Source organism: Rattus norvegicus, chromosome 14 (genome assembly GCF_021556685.1).
Source record: "Rattus norvegicus strain SHRSP/BbbUtx chromosome 14, alternate assembly SHRSP_T2T, whole genome shotgun sequence".
Taxonomy (NCBI): domain Eukaryota; kingdom Metazoa; phylum Chordata; class Mammalia; order Rodentia; family Muridae; genus Rattus; species Rattus norvegicus.
The window spans coordinates 72,255,233-72,277,255 of NC_141547.1; the positions used below are offsets into that span (position 1 = coordinate 72,255,233).

General features: G+C 37.7%; 1 protein-coding gene across 22 annotated transcripts in view; it reads right to left on the minus strand.

Moving 5' to 3' along the window:
* Cpeb2 (cytoplasmic polyadenylation element binding protein 2) overlaps positions 1 to 22,023 on the minus strand; it is a 52,321-nt gene that overhangs the window by 23,587 nt on the left and 6,711 nt on the right. For all 22 annotated transcript variants that reach the window (XR_015636716.1, XR_015636714.1, XR_015636711.1 and 19 more), the window contains 2 exons: positions 17,582 to 17,672; positions 3,081 to 3,131 (listed from right to left, as the gene is read on the minus strand). Coding sequence is in view for 16 of the 22 variants with exons in the window: in XM_087583815.1 (XP_087439941.1) it covers positions 3,081 to 3,131; positions 17,582 to 17,672 (142 nt within the window). In the remaining 6 variants the exon portion in view is untranslated. The remainder of the gene's footprint in view (positions 1 to 3,080; positions 3,132 to 17,581; positions 17,673 to 22,023) is intronic.

The following is a 22,023-nucleotide window of genomic DNA, read 5'->3' on the forward strand; positions in this document are numbered from 1 at the left end:
ACATCGGAGTAGCAGTAGCTCAGAGTTATGAGTCTGGCAAAGGCTCTTCCTAGGGCAATGCTGCATGGTCAGCATTGATTAACTTTCTATTCCCCAAGATTTATTTAAGCCTTGCCTGAAAGTTTTAACCACAACACATAATTAACTCCTAAGGAGTTATAAGGCCTTTCTAATTTTAGTATATTTAATTTGTATTGTTTTCACTCTTACTTATATTGTAATATGTTTAATTAAAGAATTCAGATGCACTGTAATCACTGATTTCTGTCAGCTACATGTATTTTCTTAAAAATACTACTTAATTTAAATAGCCATACATTTGTTTAAAAATATATCTGTGTACCATTGAATTTTATCCCATCCACCCCATGGAACAAGTGTCCTACACTGCAGCAAACTTAACGGACCCAAACTTTGTCCTTACATACAACTTCTAATATAGCTTCTTCCTATTGGTTTTCCTGCAATAATAAAAACAAGTTTTCTGCTTTTATATACAATATCCTTGCAATAGCTGCAAACACCAGTTATGTTATCTCTTCATCATATGACATGTGAAGTAACCTCCCAGCTCGTCGTGTGCTCATATGACTCCAGTTCCATTCCTCTGCGATCTTTCCAACTGATTTCCATCATTTACTCTCCCCGGCTAATGTGTACTCATAGAAGCTGTTCTAAATATGTGCACTCAGTCCTCACACCAGTCCCCCGAGGCAAGCAGTGTGCTCTGGCTTACATATTAAGGAATAAAGTCAAGGTCAAGTCAAGTATGCCGCTCCAGGTTGTACAGGAAGGTGAGCTGGTGTCAGAGTCTATGATGCTGTCCACATACCTCCACCAAGCACGGTGCTGCGAAACGTCCTACTAAGTACTTATCTTTAAAGTGAGCAGGGTTAGCTATGCTTACAGTAACAAGGAGTAATGGCTCTGCAACTGAGCCAGCTTCTCCACAGCGAATGAAATCTAGACAACGAGACGCTCTACTTTCTTCACCAGTCAGGAGTATTTAGCAGCTATTTAATATAGAAGGAGCCTTGTGCTAACATTGCTTAATCCCCTGGTTTCCTGGGAACATAGCATGCTTATATTCTTAGAATATAGCTAAACTGCATTTGTTAAAGAAAAAATTTCCCCTTACTTCCGAGCGCTGTTACTTCCCTTTATTTGGTGACTTCCATTTCTTGTTCCTTAAGACTTCCTCACCCCAATTAAGAGACTCTTGTTTAACCTCTCAACTCTGCATTCCCAAGGAACAAACTATCATTGTCCTGACTTGAATACATATTGATATCCTAAAGTCTTTACCTTCTTTTCCTTCCCCAGTCCTTGCCAAAACAGCTCAAGTTTCCAAGTCGTCTTTCTTCACTGAGTAAGCATTATGGCCTCAAATGGCGACTACTAAGAGTGCTCATATTTAGAAGACAATAAAATAAAATAAGCATACTTTGTACTAGATATAACTTGCCTGAAATAAAATATTCTCATATTCTTTATGAAGAATAATAATTCAGTCAAGATTCATAGGGCTTTAAGCAATTTAAAAAAGCAATTAACAGTTTAGTGTAACAACAAGAAAACAAACCAAAAAGCCGAAACACACTGCGACACCATTGTGCCTGTCATTGTCCTTCTTAGGTGACTGACAGTCCGCTGTAAGCATCTGGGTTACTCCTCAGGCAACACCGGAAGTTTGCTGAGTAATGCAACTCAGACACCTTTGAAGGCTACCAGACTACCTTCTTTCAAATGTACTCTGACACATGAAAATGGACAATTTCAGTGACTTTTTCAGAGGTAAAAATAAAAGTGATTTATTTTTATTTCCCACACAGACTATTTAAGGGAAATGAATCTATATATAGTTTATTGTTCCAAAGCCTATCATACTTCACAAACTGAATGGACAGAACATTAACAGTAAGCTAGCTTGCTATTTTAAATTCAGTTTCAATAGCACCATGTTAGCTACAGAGAGAAACAGACAAGATGGATATCGAGGGAAAAGAGGAATAAAGAGGTCCCTGAATAACGTTTCAGGCATCCGCCTTCTATGGAAGTCCCAGCACTTGGGACTAGGTTACACTAGGCTGCTATGTGTTAGAGACTTAGTGCCTCCCAGATTGAACCACACCAGTGTCCCCATCACTCTACACTCTCCAGCAGACAGCTGAGTTCTCCTGTCAGTCACTACCGTCATCATCCACACGTCTAATTTTGCCGTGGCCTCACTTTCAGATTTGCTTCCACAACTTCATTACATCTTATTCCAACAAAGCTTTAATTAAATAAGAGCCAAGCCAGCATAATAATGTGATTTGAAACAAATAGTTCTCCCTCCTCTTTGTCCTTCCTCGCCTGCATCTAATTCAAAATTACTCCTAGAAGTCATGCCCATTCCCACTCCCACGCTCATGTGTAAGTTACATCCTGTGACTATAAATATATTTGTCCAATATAGGAAAAGAAACTTCAAAGGTTTTCTTTTCTGGCTGGTAAACTTCTAACTTCTAGTTAGAATATGTTAAATCAGTGTGATTACTATATTTATAAATTCACCACTATATTCCTTAAAACAAACATAAGGGTTTTACTAAGTACTAGGGGTCTATGCACTTTGCAAGTTTTTATCTCACTTAATTTTTATAAACCATGAGATTCTATCTCCAGTTTACAGAGTGAAAAATAGCAAAGTAAAAACAATATTACTTGTCCTAGGTCAAAGCTTGAAATAGAACCCCAACATTCAAACAGGAATTGCTGAATTATAGTGCTACAAATATACTTCCCAATGACTTTGGGGGAGACACACAAATGCCTAATTCCCACAGCATTTTCTCAGTTTTGTAAAAGTTGAGTTTCATTATGTTGCCCAGAATGGTGTGTATCTGATGGGTTGCACAATGCTCAGTCCAGCATCCTGCTGAGCCGGGACTATAGGTGAGCACGGCCATGCCTGCCCACAGGCTTATTTTATAAACTGACTAAAGTGTCTGTGCAGAGGAATGTTCAGGAGAATGCACATACAACCATCTTCACTTGTAGGAACCAAATGGAAACATCAAATCTTTGGGAAAACTTACCATTTAACATTAACAGATTGTCGGTTCCTGGATGAGGATAGCTCAAACGACCTTGAAAAAAAAAAACAGGAAAAGAAGAATTTGAAGTTTATGAAGCTCTTTGAAAAGAAAAAAAAGGTGAGGTGGGGGTAAGTAGGGTTAAGAAAATAATATTAATCACTGTATTTTTAAAACTAAAAAGTTAATCTAGAAGTCATCATATATCAACTTTGAAATGTGAAAACAAAAGGAGAAAGGTAATCTTGGTTGCCAAGGCGTAAGATCACAATGTGATTTGAGATCAAATGAAAACACAGCAGTGCTTATCTCTATCTGAAGTTTAAAAGCAGCAAGGGTGCCCTAGTCCTGCAAACATAAGCACACGTTTTTTAAATGGACCCAAACGGTTTGAAATTTTCTTTAGGTTTTTTTTCTTTGCCAAAAATAAAGCTTCAAGGAAATGTATCAATAACTACAATATGAAAAATGAGAACACCTTTTAATTTTTTACTTAATGTAGTTTTATACTGTCATATTTAAATAAATTCAAAGAAGACATCCTAGGCTATTAATACATAGAGGTGTGTCCCTCATTTAGAGTTTAAAAATTTTTTTATGAAGAAAAATAGAAAATACTAAGGTTTGTAAGAACAGCAACAAAGTGTCTGCTCTAAGTCACTCTTCTTGAAGACTCTCTATAAAATTTGGAGACAACAGTTTGCCTCAACGATGGTATACAGAAAACATACTATATATCAGTGAGCATCTGCACAATCGAATATTCTGTTGGATAATGCCAACACCGAGGATGACCATTATTGAAGCTCATTAAAATGCAGAGTCTTTTCCTGGTATCTAATTCTGATGTTTCATTTTTAAGGCTACATTAAAATTTAGTGCTAGGATTGCATTCTAGTCACCTCGGCATAGCTCTCCTTTAAAAGGACAGTGATTCAACATGAAATCACTGCCATCAGAGGAGTGAGTGTAAACTTTTGATTTTGAAATGATTAATTAGAGTACTCTATGCACCCTTACTCCCCTAGCCAAAAACTCTGACAAGACTTGACATATCCAAATGTACTCTACGAGCCACAGACTGTAGCTTTTGTCGTATTTAAAGCAGTGAATTGATTACCTACTAATATTAAGAATTGGCAGATATTCCAATTTTGAACATAAATATATACACATGCACATATTAATGATGTAGAGATTCACATATAAACATGCATAAAATAATCTCTTGAACATTTTGAGTTCTGATTCCAAACAGTGAAGAAAACTAAGCCATTTTCCCTTAAAAGGTTATTTTACCATCTCTTATTTACTCCCACATTTCATGAAAGAAGATATTAGTTCACTAAATGGACTGTTAAATAAAGCTTTCATACTCTAGAAACATATGATTATGTCTCCTGTTCTGAAACCTTGGTATAGAGTGAGAATCAGAAAAATTCACAGAGAACGTTCAAAATAGAAAGATCTAGGAATACAGTTTCATTGAACTGAGTTTTAGTAACATGTCACAAAACTTTAAAGGACTCACAGTTTATTTTAGACATCAAGACTTTCTTAACATGTTGTATTTAATCAAATTTAGAGAACTATTTAAAGCTATCAAAATTGCTCTTTTCTGACTGTTGATTTAAAATAGTAAATTTCTTCAAAAGTGGCAACCTATATGGTTGTTGTGTACAATTCTGTCCTGATAAAATGTAACACACAAAAAGTAAAAATGTAAGATGCATCTTTCCTACAGTATAGTCAAAGAGACAGAAACACAAACTTCAGTAACATTTACTCACTGCTGCAAGAATTATGCATGTATAGCACATCATAAAACAAAACCCAAAGGGGTGTTTATCTAAACCCAGAAATGCAGCGCCGTGTGCTGCAACATTATATTAAGTAAGTGGAGCCTTTTCCTGAGGTTTTGCTCTACCTAAAGACAGGTGACTATGTGTTGACACAAATTTATTCTCTAATAGGTTCACTATTCCCTTGGACTGTAAAAAAGAAGTCTTGACATTTGAATGGATTTTAAAAGGCACAGAAAACAAGTTCAACAGAAAAAAAACTATTTGCAAATGAGTATATATATGTATACTTGTTCTAAAGTATTAGAAATCACAATGTAATAACTCTTCACAATTGAATGAGCAAATATAAACTCAAATTATCATCCTCTACTACATGTAATATACATTTTAAAGTTAACTTTCATAGTTATTTTTATTTATGTGATCAAAACCAGAAGGTACCTGCCAATTGAAATAATGACCAACATCTGTGGGCTTATTATATGCAAGGAGCTTCTACAGATCTCAACTGCCAATTAGTCTTGCTAAGAATCCCTTGGATTTCACACTATTTTCTTTCTATTCTAATATGAAGACATTATCACAAGAAAGATTGGGTCACTTTGCTGAGGTTTCACCACTGGTGGAATGTTTGCTAGGATAGGAACCTATCCGGCTTGATTCTCTTATTGACTGCCTTGATCCTGACTTCCTATTGATAAAACAATATAGGAAAGGCATGCATAGAGGGTTGTAGGCCATGTAAGCTTCAGTACAAAATAAAACAAAATGATGCTGCTTTGAAATAATCCCTTGTGATGAGGCTACATGGCTGGTGGTACACAAACTGACACTGGTGCCTACCTAGCAACAACGATTTCTTTTCTGAAAAGAAAGGCCCAAAGCATAAAAACTATACTTCTCAGCTTTTGCCACACTGTGTAAGATCTCGACAGAGAATAAAAGATAAAAGTGGGATGTATAATTTTTGGAAAATATCCTTTAGCAGGGAAAGATGTTTGTTCTTTTGTTCTGTTTGCTGAGACGCAGACAGATGGCTAAACTACAGGAGTCCTAGGCCAGGAGCCAGATAACAGAAAAAGTGAAAAGGAACTTAGATATGTTTTAGCCACTATCCTATTGATGTGAAATGACACCATAACCAAGGAAGGTACTTCTAATAAAAGACAGCATTTAATCAGGGGTTTGCTTACAGTTTCAGGAGGTCAGTTCTTTATCATCATGGTGGGGAGCATAGAAAAATGCAAGCATACGCTGGAGAAGTATCTAAGAGCTACACCCTGATGGACAGAACAGAGCAGTGGGTAGGCACCAGGCGGGGTCCCGGTGACACCTCCTCCACGGCCACGCCTGCTCCAACAAGGTAACTTCTCTTCATACTTCCCAGTCCACCAAGGGATGATGAAGTATTCAAATGAGTCTGAGTCTACGGGGTTATTCTCATTCGCCTGCCATATTCTGTATGTTCCACTTTACAAAAAGACCCTCCATCTCATTGAAACGATTCTAGTTTCCTGAAAACCCACAGGATCTGAGCTTACAAAATCTTGAGGAAAGTCACTCCTTATAATTATAAGCAAGCTTGTAGAATGACCATTTCACAAGGGTTTTAATACATCCATAAATAATGAATATGTGCTATTTCTATGCAATTTCCTTTTAGCATTAACGTGGGCTTGGTGGGGAGGCTTAATGGGTAAAGGTACTTGTTACCAAGCCTGAAGGCCTGTGACCAATTTGGTGGAAGGAGGGAACCAACTCCCACAAGTTGTTCTCTGACTTTGAAATGTGTACTGAGCTATGGATACACGCCCATGTGAGCGCGCACGTGCACACACACATTACATACACACACACACACACACACACACGCGCGCGCGCATGCCTTAGCTCATGTTGGCCATTTAAATGTATATTCAGCAAGTGGTTGTACTGTCAATTACAAACAGGCTACATCTTGCTTGGACAAAGTAGCAGAATCCAGTCTAGTAAGCAGCTGGCACCTCATCCTCTAGAGGGATTATGCTGGCCTTCTTGCTGCTTCTCTACTGTGTCAGGAATCCTCCCGTTGGAGGGTATTTCTACCTCTGATTTCTGCCAAGGGTCTCACCGTCAGTCAGATCTCTAAGTGCTAGGTGCACCATCTACCATCCTGTTCCTGACAGCAGCTTCTTGCTTCCTCTATCCCCACATCCCATTTAAAAAAATAATCTAACAGCTTTTCACCACTGCTCTTAAAAAGAGATGAAAGATTTACTAAGAGCAGGGCTCCCGTTTCTGTTACTGTCTTTCTAGCACTACAACAGAATGACATATAATGAGCTCTCAGATATTTGTTGAATGAATATATCATTTTATTCTATGATGTGAAATAAAAATTTGACTAAAAGCAGTTATCTAAAGACATGCTGTATGTTGATAGCAGAAACAAAGTTAATGGGAATAAGAAAACAGAGACTTAAAGTGGTGCTTTTTAATCTTTGCTGAGGTAATTTTTCCCTGTCTTCAAGGCAATTTTCTTTAATGAAAGCCTGAGTATTATCTTATTATTGGTTTTCTCTCTGTATTTTCAGTTCTAATTAACCACGGCCCTCTTCTAAACAGCATCATGAATTCCCCCACACTCCCATTCTTTTCTGCCCAGCACATGCATTAACTCCTTGGTCTCATGCATCCTGCGTTATCTGCTATTCACCACTCATACTCGGTAGACATCTAGCCACTTCCCTCTGGATGACGGTCATAACTGCTCCTCACTACTGATGGGAAAATTGTCATGCACTTTGCCCGCATTCTTTATGAAATGACATCACACCCTACAGTCATAAAGATCCTAGGTTACAATTAATATTAGACCAAATTAAAAAAAAAAGGGCACAAAAGCACAGTGGTTAAAAGCACCAACTCAAGACCTACCACGTTCTACCACCACTTTTTAGCAGCTGACACTTAGCAGTTATTGATAATAAGCTACTGCATCCAAACATGTGTTACATGCTAGCTGGAGGAAAACATGTGTTTGATATGTGTTCAATGTAGAGGTATTTTAATACCCACACCTATGAATGCCTACCTCAAGATAACTAGCACTCCTTCTTATGAACTTTCAATAAAGCTCTGTGTTTGCTTTAACTAATCCAATATTATTTCCACGATCTACACTTCACCTTTACTTCTAGGTCTACACAACTTATATAAAGTTCCAAAACACCTCTTAGAATGAGTGTAGACCTTACCAACCTTGAATAATTCAAACTTCTAATCAGTTCCAGTGTGCTTGACGATAATTTCTATATCCCCTTCCCAGAAATCTTTATGCATACCCCTAAAGCCTTAGAAAGAAGATTATAAAAATGCAAAAGATGCAAAGACCAGACCCCAAGGAAACAAGAACAACACTCTGATTTCTAACTAATAAAAGCCAATGTTTGCTAGAGCAAGTGCTCACTCTTAAATCAAGTGCTATTATAACTCTCATCTACCCATTGGATGCTTACCTCTCTGTCCTAGCATCACTGTATACTATACCTATACAAAGAACACCAAGAATTGTGACTCTAACTGCTCCAAGCACAGTGTAACTAAGAGAAAACAAGAAAGAAAACACTAAACTCAAGTCTTTAGTTATCTAGTAAGATAATGTGTTAGTCATTCCATTAAAACTAATATAAAACTAATATTAAAATCAAGTTGAGGTAATGGCTAAACCTTCTACCATGAAAGCATTTGTGAAAATGAAAATAATGCTGACAGCTACCAAAAACAATGAATAAAAAATCTACCATATCACCATCCCAGTTTTTGCTTTCAGTTTAGCATTGAACAAGAGATACTCAACAGTTCATGTTTCCACCATGCGGGGGATGAGTTCACGACCTTGGGAGTGCTGGGCAATACTGGACCCCTGAGCTGCATCCCTGAGCCCTAACACTTTATACCACACTGTGGGAAAGGCTCTGTGCGAATGTAAAGTAGGCCGGGCTCATATTGGGTAGATTAGGGATGGTAAATACAGTTTGGACTGACAATATTTTTGATTATAGATCTAAATATACACGTAGTCATAAAATCAAACATATTTAGTGTATCCTGTGGACGTACAGATTAAAAACTCATGAGATTTTCATTTAAAAGGTACAAATATATAAAATACTAACTGTAATGATACATGCTATTATACAAGCATGAATACCACATGTTATGATTCTGAAAGTGCTAAACAGATATCTGTAAAGAATAGAATTATAATGTTTACTTATAAAAATAGATACTGTACCTCTATTTGCTTGGCATTTCCATAGATGTGAAGGCAAAGTAAAAATAGATACATGGCTAGTGTTCTGATGACATAGTCTCATTTGATACTTGAAAACAAAGAAGCTATTATAGTTGAAATAAATGAGATAGTCTGAAGGAAATCTGGCTCTCTAAGGCTTTCACACCATATAATCTAACCACGTAGGGATGCCCCAGCTTCCTCAGTATGGAAGTACAAGCTGCCCAGGAACTACGGCCTCCCACTTAAGACATGGAGGAAGCAGTGCTCTTTATTTGCCTCTTCAACTTTGTCAATCGACTAAAATGGTGCACCAGGGCAAAGATAAATGGAATGGATCACAGGAGAACCACGTGAACATTTGTTCTGGAAGCTGTAAGTTTCAGAAGCATAACTGACTCCAGAAGCCATAAATCACTGAAGACACAACCCCAAGTGACTCTGTGCATGGGGAACGTCATCAGGAAGAAAGCGGTCAACTGGCCAGAATCTGCTCTAAGAAACTCTGGCTAACCCTGAAGGCAGAGGAGAAAGCAGGAACACCAATGAATGCCTGTTAACTTTTAAAATCACCAGACAGATACTCTGCCACCTTCTTGGTTCTTCACAGAGGACTACAGAGCTAGACTGACACCCAGGTCTGTTCCCTAGATCACATGAAAGATCAAGATACAGACGTTGTTTGTACCATGGGCTTACTGCAGTTACACCCAGCCGCATGCACAGAGCTTCCGTCCCACTTCAGCAGTTTACTTCAATGTATGGATCATAAAGGAGTTCTGTATCAGGACAGCTTCCAGTGTGAGAGGAAAACAAAGGAAAAACTACATAGAGAAAGCAGAGAAAGCACTGTAAACTTAAAAAGCTCTCCACATAAGAGTATCCACCAGGCAACTAAGATCAAATAAGGTTAAAGGCATATTAGCAAAGTTCTGAAAATTATTCTAAGAGGATCATAAAACTGCAGTCACATGGCACGAGAGCATCTCTCCCAGTGCTCAGTAGTGAACCAGTGACATCACACAGCTCTGTACTCCTTCCCAGCACCACAGAAACACAAATCAAAACAATAGCAAAGTATTTTTTAAAAAGACAACTATTTGTGGAGCCAAACAAATATGTAATTCATAAAGTAAGCAGAACGGAGGAAAGCACATGTGCAACATGTGACCTATTAATTGTTATGAAACTTCCGGTCTGCAGGCATGGAAAAAATCAGAGCTCCAGAACTTAAAAAAAGAAGAGACAATCATGCAACAGGCTTCAGAATAGCATCACACTTGACAGGAACCCGGGATAAAAGATTAAGTCATAATACTGTGACATTCCAAGCTGAGAAAGTGTAACTCTATACTGCTCTGCCTTCTTCTACAAAGAAAATCAGTGTGCTTGTATTTATGAAGGTTCAAAATTTACGTCCTATCGGTAGGAAGAAACTGTACCACAGGCCCAGCCAAACAACGTCAAGGTATCTTTAGACAAGGACATGGGGTAAACCGCACCCATACCTTGGGCTATTTCCTGTCACACAACTCAAAAGGAGGAGGAGGAGGAGGAGGAGTTGATGGTGGTGGTGGTGGTGGTGGTGATAAGGGTATGATTTCTGTGGATCTATTATGGCTGCCAGCTTAGGGTTTTTACGGATTCCCAAGTGTATGTACAAGCGGGTCTCTGACTCTTCTGCCTTCTCTTGGGCTCTTTTCCTTCTGTTCTTTTGTCTTGTCCAACTCCAATGTGTTAGTTTTTTTGTTTTATCAAATTATATTGTGTTATATTTATTAATTATATTCCCTTAGGAGCCCGTTTGTTTTCTAATGAGACAGAAATGGGGTGGATCTGGCTGGGTGGGGAGGTAGGGAGAAACTGGGAGAGTGGAAGGAAGGAAAACCATAATCAGGATATACTTTATGTGAGAAAGGAATCTATTTGTAATAAAAGGAAAAAAATTAAAAAAATAGTCAAGATTACAAAAAGAAAAGGGCATGGAGATCACAGGACATGGCTTCCCAGGATGAAGGAGATTGCAGAGCTATTATGGGTCACAGTGACAGCTACACAGGGCTATGGGGACATCTCCAGACACATGCAGTCAAGTCATGTGCATCCTTACCTGATGTGTTTGCACATTTTCAAAAATGCTGTACAGTTACACAGAGGAATCGTGGGATATATCAGTGATAAATGTTTAATATATTTTATAATAACCATGAAGACAGAATAGTGAAAATGCTAAGGATAGGTAAGCTACAGGACATCAAAACATAATACTAAAAGCTTTTAAAAAATTAAGGAATCCACTAAAAAATGCAAAAGTCTCCAAGGATGAAGGGCGAGGGAGTGTAAGTGTGTGGCCATACCTGACTTTAACCGCTGGCCATATACATCCTAATTTTAAAAACACTTCCAAGCTTGGGAGGAGAGATAGTGAAGATTACAAATTATATACAGAAAAGTAAGACTGAAAAACTATACAGTAAAATGCCAATATTTTTGCATTACTATTAGTAGTATTAAATTTTATGTGTTTCTAGTTTTCCATTAATGAGTAAATGCTTTCTGTGATGGGAAATATTTTAAGAGATTAAATATTATGCTGTTGAAGGAAAACAAATTCTAAGATACTGCTTCTCATATAGGAAGCCAAAATTTATATATACCAAATCATCCCAAGTACTTCATCTTAGCATTATACAGTATGAGCATATGCTATATATAAGAATTCATTAACTTGTTCATTTAAAGAGATATAAACTTCTATCTTAAAATCACAAGAATGATGTGAAGTGACTTTCAAAAGAGTATTGTATATCTGCATTGGCCCAAGGCACTGTAGTTTCTGTATGATAAGGCTTTGGTTTTGAAAAATGAAGTTCTATAGTGTTGTAATTCAGACATTCGTTTACAGTCAAAGATGCTGAGAGGAAGTAAGCGCACCCACACTGAAGTACTGCTGCTGACAGAGACAGTTCCCTGCGAAGAAAGAAGGCTTTAAGATCTGTGCCCTGCTGTGCTCCAACTAAGGTTTCTCAGACAAGAACTTTCACTGAGTTTTAGCATTCCCCATTGAGACTATAGATACTCTCACTGATGCCAGAAGTCTAGATGCTTGTAAGTTGTACTTTCATAAGATAAACTCAATTCTGAGTAGTTATATGATAAAATATTAAATTTCCACGAATATTATGAGAATGATTATTTTAACGTCAGGATGTATTTAGGAAAATGCATGTGCTGCATGTTTCTTTTTTCTTACCAAAAGCCAATAGTCATAAGAAAAAGTCAATAGAATAAGTGAAAATATCATGTGCTCTTTCATAAAACAACTGAATGCATTTCAAAAATCACACCACTTAAAAGCATAGAAAACACGTCTTTCCTGCCTCTCCTTTTATAGATTTGGTTTTCCATTTTGAGACAGGGATTTGTGTATAATTCAAAGGTGGCCTCAAATTCCTAAGGTCTTCCAGGAGGTAGGATTTACAGATCAGCCTCTTTTGCTTTTTGTTTTTTTAAAAAAGTCATTCTAGTATAGAACCTAAAATGTTTGAAGCCAGAAGTATTTTAGATATTGGATTTATTGTTTAATTTTGAAATATTTAATATTATAGTCATACAATATATTCTTGGGATATGAGATAAATCTAAATAAGAAATTCATTATGATTTACATATAGAGTCTAAAGATAATTTTGTATATTATTTCTATTGTAACCGTGTTTTCATTGTGACATGAGGAAATAATAAAAATTTCTACATAAAGCATCATTTTATATTTTGCAATTTTGGATTTTTGGACTTTTAATCTTCTGATTCAGTCTACACACATTTGATAACTGTAAAACTTTTGGCACCAGGAATCATACATAGGTGACTGCAGGAAACCACAGTCACTTTTGAGGTGGTACCCTCTGTCAGAGGGAATTAAGTAGAGCCTTCCAGCATGAATTCATAAAACTGTTTCACAAGTTTATCACTGATCTGTATCAATTTATTTTGCTTTATTAAATAAAGGTACTAAGCATTCCCAGTGTTTTGTAATTGTTTTTGCCTTGTTCTCCTATACCAGAGTTTCTAGGAATGGGTTTTTAATAAAATACACAACTGTGGGGAGTGGACCCGACATAAGCTTGAGATCCTCTGTGCACTTGAAAGTTCCCAAGTTCCAGAACATAATTTCTCACACTGAAGGCTTCAAATTCATCTAAGTCATTTGCACCTTTGCACTTTACTCTCTTTCATAAAAATCAATGGGAAACAAACAGGGCAAAATGGGAAGAGCACGAGAATCTGGTATTCCACACTTAAGAGAATCTGGTATTCCACACTTAAGAGGTTCATATCCTCAGGAGCAGGCTCCCTAACGTCAGCAGGGCTTCTTGCTTCCAGAGTCGTAAACATGGCAGTTTATCAGTAAGTAATAAAGCCAACAGTAGGTAATAAAATCTCAGGTTTTTTAAATCCTTTGAAAAGCATGTACTTCAAAATATTTGTTGGCATACAATCACATTCGGAGTCCTTGTTTGTGAATTTTCTAGAACTATTCAGGGAACAGTAGAAAAGTCATTATTACCAGCTGAGACTGATCATCTCAAGAACTGTTACACAAACTGTATTTCTCCCTATAGTCTTTAAGTCAATTTTTATGAGCTGAAATTCAATTTTTTATTTTTACAGTTTGAGGGAGAGCACTGTGTTTAAATGCTTGCACAGCAAGACCCTTCTTTTTTTTCCCACAAATTGTTAGGGGCGGGAGGAGGGAAGGTTTAACAATGATCTGCCTTGTTCTGTTGTTTAAAGGGGAATGCACTGACTCACACAAACATGAAAAGATCACAGACTATTTTAAGTAAATATGCAAATATAAAATGGTAAAATGATGAAACTATACTTGGCAAGCGTGATTTTCTCTAGGCACTTAAAATTCCACACTTATTCTTCCTTTGGAAAGAAAGCAGTTTGCCCAGAACCAAAACCGTCATTAGAAATAGTGTGTCAGCAGAGAGAACACGCTGCAGATAAATAAAGCAGTTGGGTCAGAAGCATTCAGGCTCAGGAAAGCACATCACAGTGTGGTAGTGTTTCTGATTCCCCAGCAAAGGACAGCACATGCCTGACAACAGTGCATGAGCCAACAGTGTCATGTGGCCCTCAACAGCAAGCTCAGACCAGTTTTTCAGTTCTTCAAAAGTTACAATCTCACATATGCTTTTCATGCAATGATACTACTTCCTCCCGATAATTCTTCATTTTTCTACTCTAGCTGCGTATCAGGATTTCCTTTATTCCACACATACGTTAGAAATAACTTTCCACTTACCATCTCTACACATCTTCTCCATGGTATTTCCAACCTCTATAGATTTATGTATATAGTTATAGTTTGGTATACGGTCTCTATCTTTCCCTAGAAGGCTATACTTCCCACAGGGATAGAGAACATGGCTTTCTTCACAGTGCAGTAGGCCAAGGACAAAGTTGGCACAGTCAGTTCCATCTCTGGCTGCCACCACTTGCTGTCTGTACATCTCCAACAAGCTGAGAGAGCTATCCATTTGCTATACTAGACCATAAAACCCTCTGTCTTCACTTTTGAAGCGGGTGCTGGAAAAGGGAAATGGCTAGAGCAAAGAATTGTCGGAACAGGGGGCTAAGAGGTTGCTTCTGTGATTGTAGTCACTTAGTTCTAAGTGAGATCAGTACTGTTCACACTCTACTCTGACTCAACTATTTGCCCCCTGCTCATAACCACTTTGAATAGTTTGTTTTCCTTTAAACTTATGAATAGAAGTAAATGAGAATTTATAGATTTGCCTTTGACTCCTCAAGAATTCAGCTTCCACAATGCTTCCCACCAGTTCTTGCCTCTTTACATCTTGAGCCATATCTGGTCAGTTGTTAGGATATCATGGAAATGATGGAGAGACATCTGAGGCTAGGCTCTAGGACACAGACATTTATACTTATCTGTACCATTTACTCTGGGTAGCAGGGGATTGGGGATAGGATGAGGTACACCAGCATCCATGCTGTGGCAAGAATAAAGCAGGCCTGTGGAGAGGTCCACATGGCAAGGAACTGAGGTTTGTTATCCCAGTAGCTTCACACTAACTTCCTAATCACAGAGAGGAATCCTTCAGCCTGACTGAGGGTCTAGACTGTAGGGTCAACGAGCCTCTCGACTGCTACCTCATGAGACCATTAGCCGAAAATATCAAGTTGCTCCCCAATTTTAACCTTTAGAAATTATATAAGATAGGTGATTATTGTTCACGTTTTAAGTTAATTTTGAGCTGTTTTGCAGCATTAGACAAGTAATATAATCTCTTGTTACAACAGAAAGAAAATGAGGAGCTCATTTCAAATTTTGCATTCTCCATATCCTGTCTATTGGTAGATCTCTTGAGGAAGACAAAGCAAAAAAACGGTCTCAGGAGATATTTTATGAGAAACACATTTGCAGTCTGTCTGTGTCTGAGGCAGGGGAAATGATTTTCTGAGATGAAAAGACAAGAGAAGACAAGGTGCTGCCCTGAATCTGAGGAAGGGAAAGATGGGGAGACAATGATCACCCTGGATACCCTGGCTGCTTTCTCTATTTGCTATCGCTGTGCTTAGACAGACTGTGTGGGTCTAGCATCGCTATCCCGTACAAATGCTATGGTCCTAAAGTGTGGAGAAAGAAAATACTTAAGGCCGGAAACATGGCATGAGCCAGCAGGTGGAAGAAGAAAACATCAAGTAGGAGTGTTCAGCTGACGGTGTTGATAGCAGCACAACGGCAGCACGGGCAGCCGTACGTCTTTGCACTATGTGCAGATGTTTTCCCAAAGCTTTCCCCTTTTTTGACATAATACATATGAAAAATAAAATATTCCAGCTAGAAACAGAAACTGGCAAACATGGTGAGCCATAAACCTTGCAGAAGGACTATAATCCTGCTTTTCTGGAGCCTGAGATGGTTTTTCTAACAAATTGTCTGAATTCCTTGTAATTTTTAACCATTACTCTCAGCATCGTTCTGTCACTGCATTTCCCTTCTGGGCCTCTTTAGATGCCCTTCTACTATGTAAGATGCCTAGGCTAGAAAAAGAGATGATGAATAGTGTGGCAATGAACATTTTCTCTATTGTCTTCCGGAAGCCATGTCAAGAAAGGCCAAGAGAAATAAAGAAAAGCTTTTCGTCATCCATGGTAACAGTGAACTATCTTGACTTTGTGCTAGGAGTTTTTCTCTCTAGAGAAAACAGAATTTTAATGAAGAAATTCATAACTGTAAGCTGTTGTGTTTTCTTGTAAGCATTGTGTTTACTTCTGAGACCATCTTGCTACCTAGCTCAGGCCAGCACGGAACTGACATCTTCCAGCCTCAGTCTCCTGAGTGCTAGTGCTATAGTCCCGTGCCACCACACCTAGTGTGAATTCTGTTTTGAAATGGACGATGCAAGGGAAAAATACTCACTGTGAAAAAGAACAAGATCTCATACAGAGGGCCTAAAAATGTATGAGAGGCAAAGATCAACAGCAAAACCCATGAGGAAACAATGAAAAAATCCAAAGCATAACCTTATTAGTTTGAGGAACTGCCAGTAGTGTAAGTCAACAAACAGCCCGGCCCTTAAAATGAAAGGGCTGGAAAGACAAAGGGACCTGAAGACTCTTAGACATCTGATCACTGTTATCAACTTACTTGACAAGAAAATGTTGTCTGTGGGGCAAACAGTTCTAAGAAAATTACCTTTGTAGATTAAAACTGCAGATTTAAAAAAAAAAAACCATGACTCTGAGTCAATGAGGAGTTCTGAACTAGAAACAACAGTTAGTATTCTAGTGAATTCACAATACACTAACTCTGCTGGCTCCATACTGATTTGTCACCTTGACACAAGCTAGAGTCATTTGGCAATAGGGAATCAATTGAGAAAATGCCTCCATAAATTTGCTAATTGTTTGATTGATTGGGAGAACCCAGCCTATTACTGATGATGTCATCCTTTGGCAGGGGGATTGAACAAGCAGTGAGAAGCAAGCAAACAGTGCTACTCCAAGGTCTCTCTTCTGCTCCTGCCTTCGCCACCGCTGGGTTCTTGTCCTGAGTTCCTGCCCCGACTCCCCACTGATGGACTAAAAGCTCTAAGATGAAATAAACCCTTTCCTCCCCAAGTTGTGTTGGTTATGGTATTTTATAGCAATAGAAACCCTAACTAAAACATAGACAACTAAAACCTCTCTTTCCTCAGGGTGATACAATTACAAAATTTTCGCCAGTAATAAAACAGACAATAAGAAACAGACAATAACACATATGAAGCAAGAATGTTATGAAGTTTCTTCATTTATCAGTTAGTTTTTATATGAGTGCTAGTTTTCCGTAAGCAGACAAACCAATATATGATATAAAATCGATGCTAGAAAATGCTACCTACCCTTGAGAGGATCGTGCTCTGCTCTCATGATATCAATAAGGGAATTTTCCAGAGAGTGCATATTCAAGCTATCATACATCCTACTTCGATCCTGGAAGACAGAAAAAGAAAAGATATAAGATCTATGTAATTTTAAAGTCAAAAACATAATCTTTCTCACATAAAACAGGACAATTTATTAATACATTATTACTTAACTTATATCCCAAGAAAATACTGATACTTAAGGATCTTGTTAACTAAAATGTCTCTTATTGAGGGAAACAGTTTTAACACATTCACCTCTAAAATATTTAAAAATTAATGTAATTTCATTGGCAGTATAAATGAATGCAGTAAAATAATCTCTGATCATTTTTGCAAACATACAGAAAAATCATTTTCAGTTGCTTCATGTTTTTCTCATATATTTAGGAAGGCAGATATAGGCACTTAGAAAATAATTATCTTGGAAGAATTTAAGAATAGCACCACACTTTAAACATCTATCAGGTACTTAAAAATTGATTTAGTCATCCAAATTGTAAAACAATGAATGTGTAAACATCCTATACACTAAACTCAAATGCAGGATGCTAATATCAGAAAAAGGATGGATGCCTAGAGTATTTACATTCAAATCTCTCTCCAAAGTGCTTCCACAGCTTACAGTTCTTCCTCTCCTAACTCCGCTGCAAAAGGCAGGCAGGCAGGCAGGCGGGCGGAAGCAGAGACAGGAAAGGCAGTCTTTGCTCACATTCCCACTTCCCCAACTCTGAGAACTTCCTTCTGTGTTGTCAGTAGCCTTGTTTGCTCAAAGTACAATCCCCTTGTTTGCTTAGCAGAAGTTCTTTGGTGCCTATATATTTAATACTATGTTTTGTTCAATACAGACTCAATGATTATGCAATGGAATATGTGGGAAACTGGCCTAACAAGTACGGCCCATACCCTCCAAAGAGTCTGGAAGTCTTTTCCTAAAATATGTCAGTGCCATCCCATCAACAATGTTATTTGCATAAATGTACAAATTCATATATACGTGGGGGAAGACCACACTCAACTCTCAAAATGATCAGCACAGGAAACAAGAAAAGAATCAGAAAAGTAAGCCCACAGTTTTCATGGAAACAGAAGTACAACACTGTTTAAGCTGGATCCACATGCTACAAGTGATACTGTAAGTCTTTAGGATTATATGTACCCATAGGTAGATTAACATATATCATTTTCTTTAAAAAAGGTTTATAGCTTTCATCATTTTCCGAAGGGCCCAACAATCCAGAAAATATTCAGAACTAGGTCTTTGGAGAACTGAAGAAAAACATAAGGTTTGTCTGTTTATTCCCCTTTTAGGTTTACTTAGGATTGTGTGCTTTTTAAAGCTAGGGAGCCAGAATCAGCACTGTAGACTAAACAAGGTGCGGTCAAGGCATTAGGAAGGGTGAGTAGTAACACGGAATGATGCGAAGATGCTGGAGAGGAGGCTCATGTCCTAACTCAGCCAACTACCACCCAATTAGTGACCTTCAACTGGAAGATCCTAAACACACAACATACCCATCCATCTGGAATGTTCTCCACCAGAACAAGTGAGCTTGGAAAGGGGGGCAAAGGGAATCAACGAAATGTTGCAGTGCTTTTCTAAACTGAACATGCGTCAGAACTACATGGAAGGTAGTTACTACACACTGAGTCTTATTCAGCACTTCGTAGGGGAGAGTGAACCCACTGGCCAGACCACATTATAGACAGCATTAAGCTTTGTGATCTTCTACACCACAGAACCTCTTTATACTCTGGCTCCATCTTGTAGAAAATAACCATGTCAGAGTAAATGGTGCCTATAGGTCACTTAACATCATAGAAGAAAATTAAAAGTATTGTAACAATAAATGACATAAAATGGAAGACAGAAGATGACCTCTGTGCAAACAAGACCAACATAGTTACTGATGTCTTCATTTTCACTGACTCTGTTTCTATTCTACAATGTGTACAAGGAATGTGTTTATGCTTCTCCCACTAAACTTCTAAAGTAATTAAAGCTAGGGTCCTTCTAATCACATATCTAGCTCTCAAATGTCTTTTAAATACTTCTTTATCTCTGCCATAAAATCTCTATAAAATATATAAGTTGAGCTATTTGAGTAAAAGGCTACTATTAAAATAGTAATTATAAAGGACTCAATCCAATCCTCTCTAGAATCTGCTAATTGATTAAACTGGGCCAAGTATCAAATACCAAAATAGCTTTGCTAGCAAATGAATTTCTTGCTACCGAATGGAAGACATGTTATAGCTGAGAACTATCTTTTCAAGACAACAGTTTAAAACAAACCACATTTGATGATTTATATGAGGCTATAAAACAAAGGATAAGATAAGGATACCAGCAAAAGATTTATTCATCAAAATTGTCATCAGTTTAAAACTATAAGGAAAATTTGAGGCAGTTTAGAAATAAAGGACTGTACTCAGCAATCCTGACATGCTAACGAATACAGAAAATCATGGCAGTGTATCTTCAAGTTATCGTTGCCTGGCTATTTAAGTGTTACTAAGGCATTTCAGAAAAGTCAGATTCTGAGAAACAGCTCACAGAGAACCTGTTCTACAGTGTGATGAGGTAAGTGGAGTGTTACAGAACTAAGAGGAAAGTGCCGTACAGTGACAAGAGAAACAGTGACTGAAAAGCACACGTGCTCTGAAAGTGTACTCTCTCTGTTACTACCTTTCTTTGCCCATATATTAGCCACAGGCTCCTGTGGGGATAGAAAGGCAGACAGATTAAAGAACTGAAGTTGAGACAGTAAGTACCCTGGGAAAGCACCCCCTACTGCTTTTCACCTTTGGCCCTGTGTGGGTTTAAGGCTCTGTGATCCTGAAGTTCAGGGTCCCTGAAGCAAGGCCACTGTATCACAACCTGCTGGCCTTGCTCTCCTACCACATACCGATCCTCAGGAAACCTACAAAAGAGTCAAGTGACACATTTCCCTAAAACAAGATATCCAGATTGTGATTTATTACTTTATATCAGTTTGGATGTTTGATCAGTAGAAAATATCTCCAGTTAATTCAAGGTAGTTTCCAGGATATACAGCAAATATCCAGCACTGGATTTCTGAAAACTGCCCACCAAGTTACAGACCAACATATTTAATAGGTTTCTCAGGACGTACTGCAGAAGTGACACACATAAAAAATAAGCAATAAACAACCTTAGTTCAAACGAAGGGTACTTTGATTTAAAATGTATAAGAATTCACAAATGAACATACTTTAAAAAAATCTTACTGAAAATTCTATTTAAAGGAAATTAATAAGTAACAGTTTTAAGCATGATTTCTTACTAAATGCTAAAAGCATGCTCAAATTAATGAATTTTGGACACATCTAATATACTAGAAGCATTAGCTATAGCTTCAGTTCTCAGGAGATAGAGGCAGGGACATCTCAAAGTTAAGATCAGCTTGAGGTATATAAAGTAGTAGCATCTTATTCTCAGAAACAAAGAGAAAAGCAAAAAAGAAAACCTAGCTTAAGAGAAATCAGCAGAAATATCTAACAGGGGCACGGGGCAGGGAGCTCAGTGGGTAAGGTGCTGGCCTCACAAGCAAGACCCATGCAAACTATGGCATGGTGGAGAGTTCTCGGAATCCCGAGACTGGGCAGGAGGAGAAAGGAGGGTGCCTGGGGTTCACTGGCCAGGTGTCCTTGCCTAATTGGTCACCAATTCCACGGGATGACACCTCTCCAGCCTCATGTCCATATGCACACATACCTGCGTACACACCTGCACTAAAAACACTGAGAGTTTTTAAAGTCAGGAATGTACATAATTTACATATACTTTAAAAATATTTTAAATTTGAAAATTTTTCCATAAAAAATATTTTAAAAAATCAACCCATAAAACTTAACTTGAAACAAATGACATAAATTAATCTATGAAAATATTTTTTCCATTTACTAAACTTAATTACATGTTCAGATCTTGTTGTAAGTCATGGCTGAAGTTTCATGAATTAAGGTATTAGGTCTGTAATTTATTATAGTGTAGATCTCATTCATTTCAGACTAAAGGAAATAAGTTAAGTGGTTTAATGTAATCATACAAAAAGCGTATGATCACAAAAATAAAAGCCCAAGATATTAAATTAATCATTCTAAATATTTAATCTTTCTGAACGCTGAGGAATTACTCCACATTTTATGCTGCCAGTGTCAGTTTACCTAGCTTCTGTTGTGTTTTTAAGAACTCCAAATGCCACACAGTTTTATGGAAAAATAGAAACAGAATAGAATGTATAAAAATGACTGAGTACTTAAAGAAGGCAAAAAGGTTATATATACTTATTTTATTTGAAAACAATATAGGCTGGGGATCAGGAAAACTGGGAGACCAGGGAGGAAAAGAAATGGCCAAACAGACCAGAGTCTGTATAGGAGCAGGCCTGCAA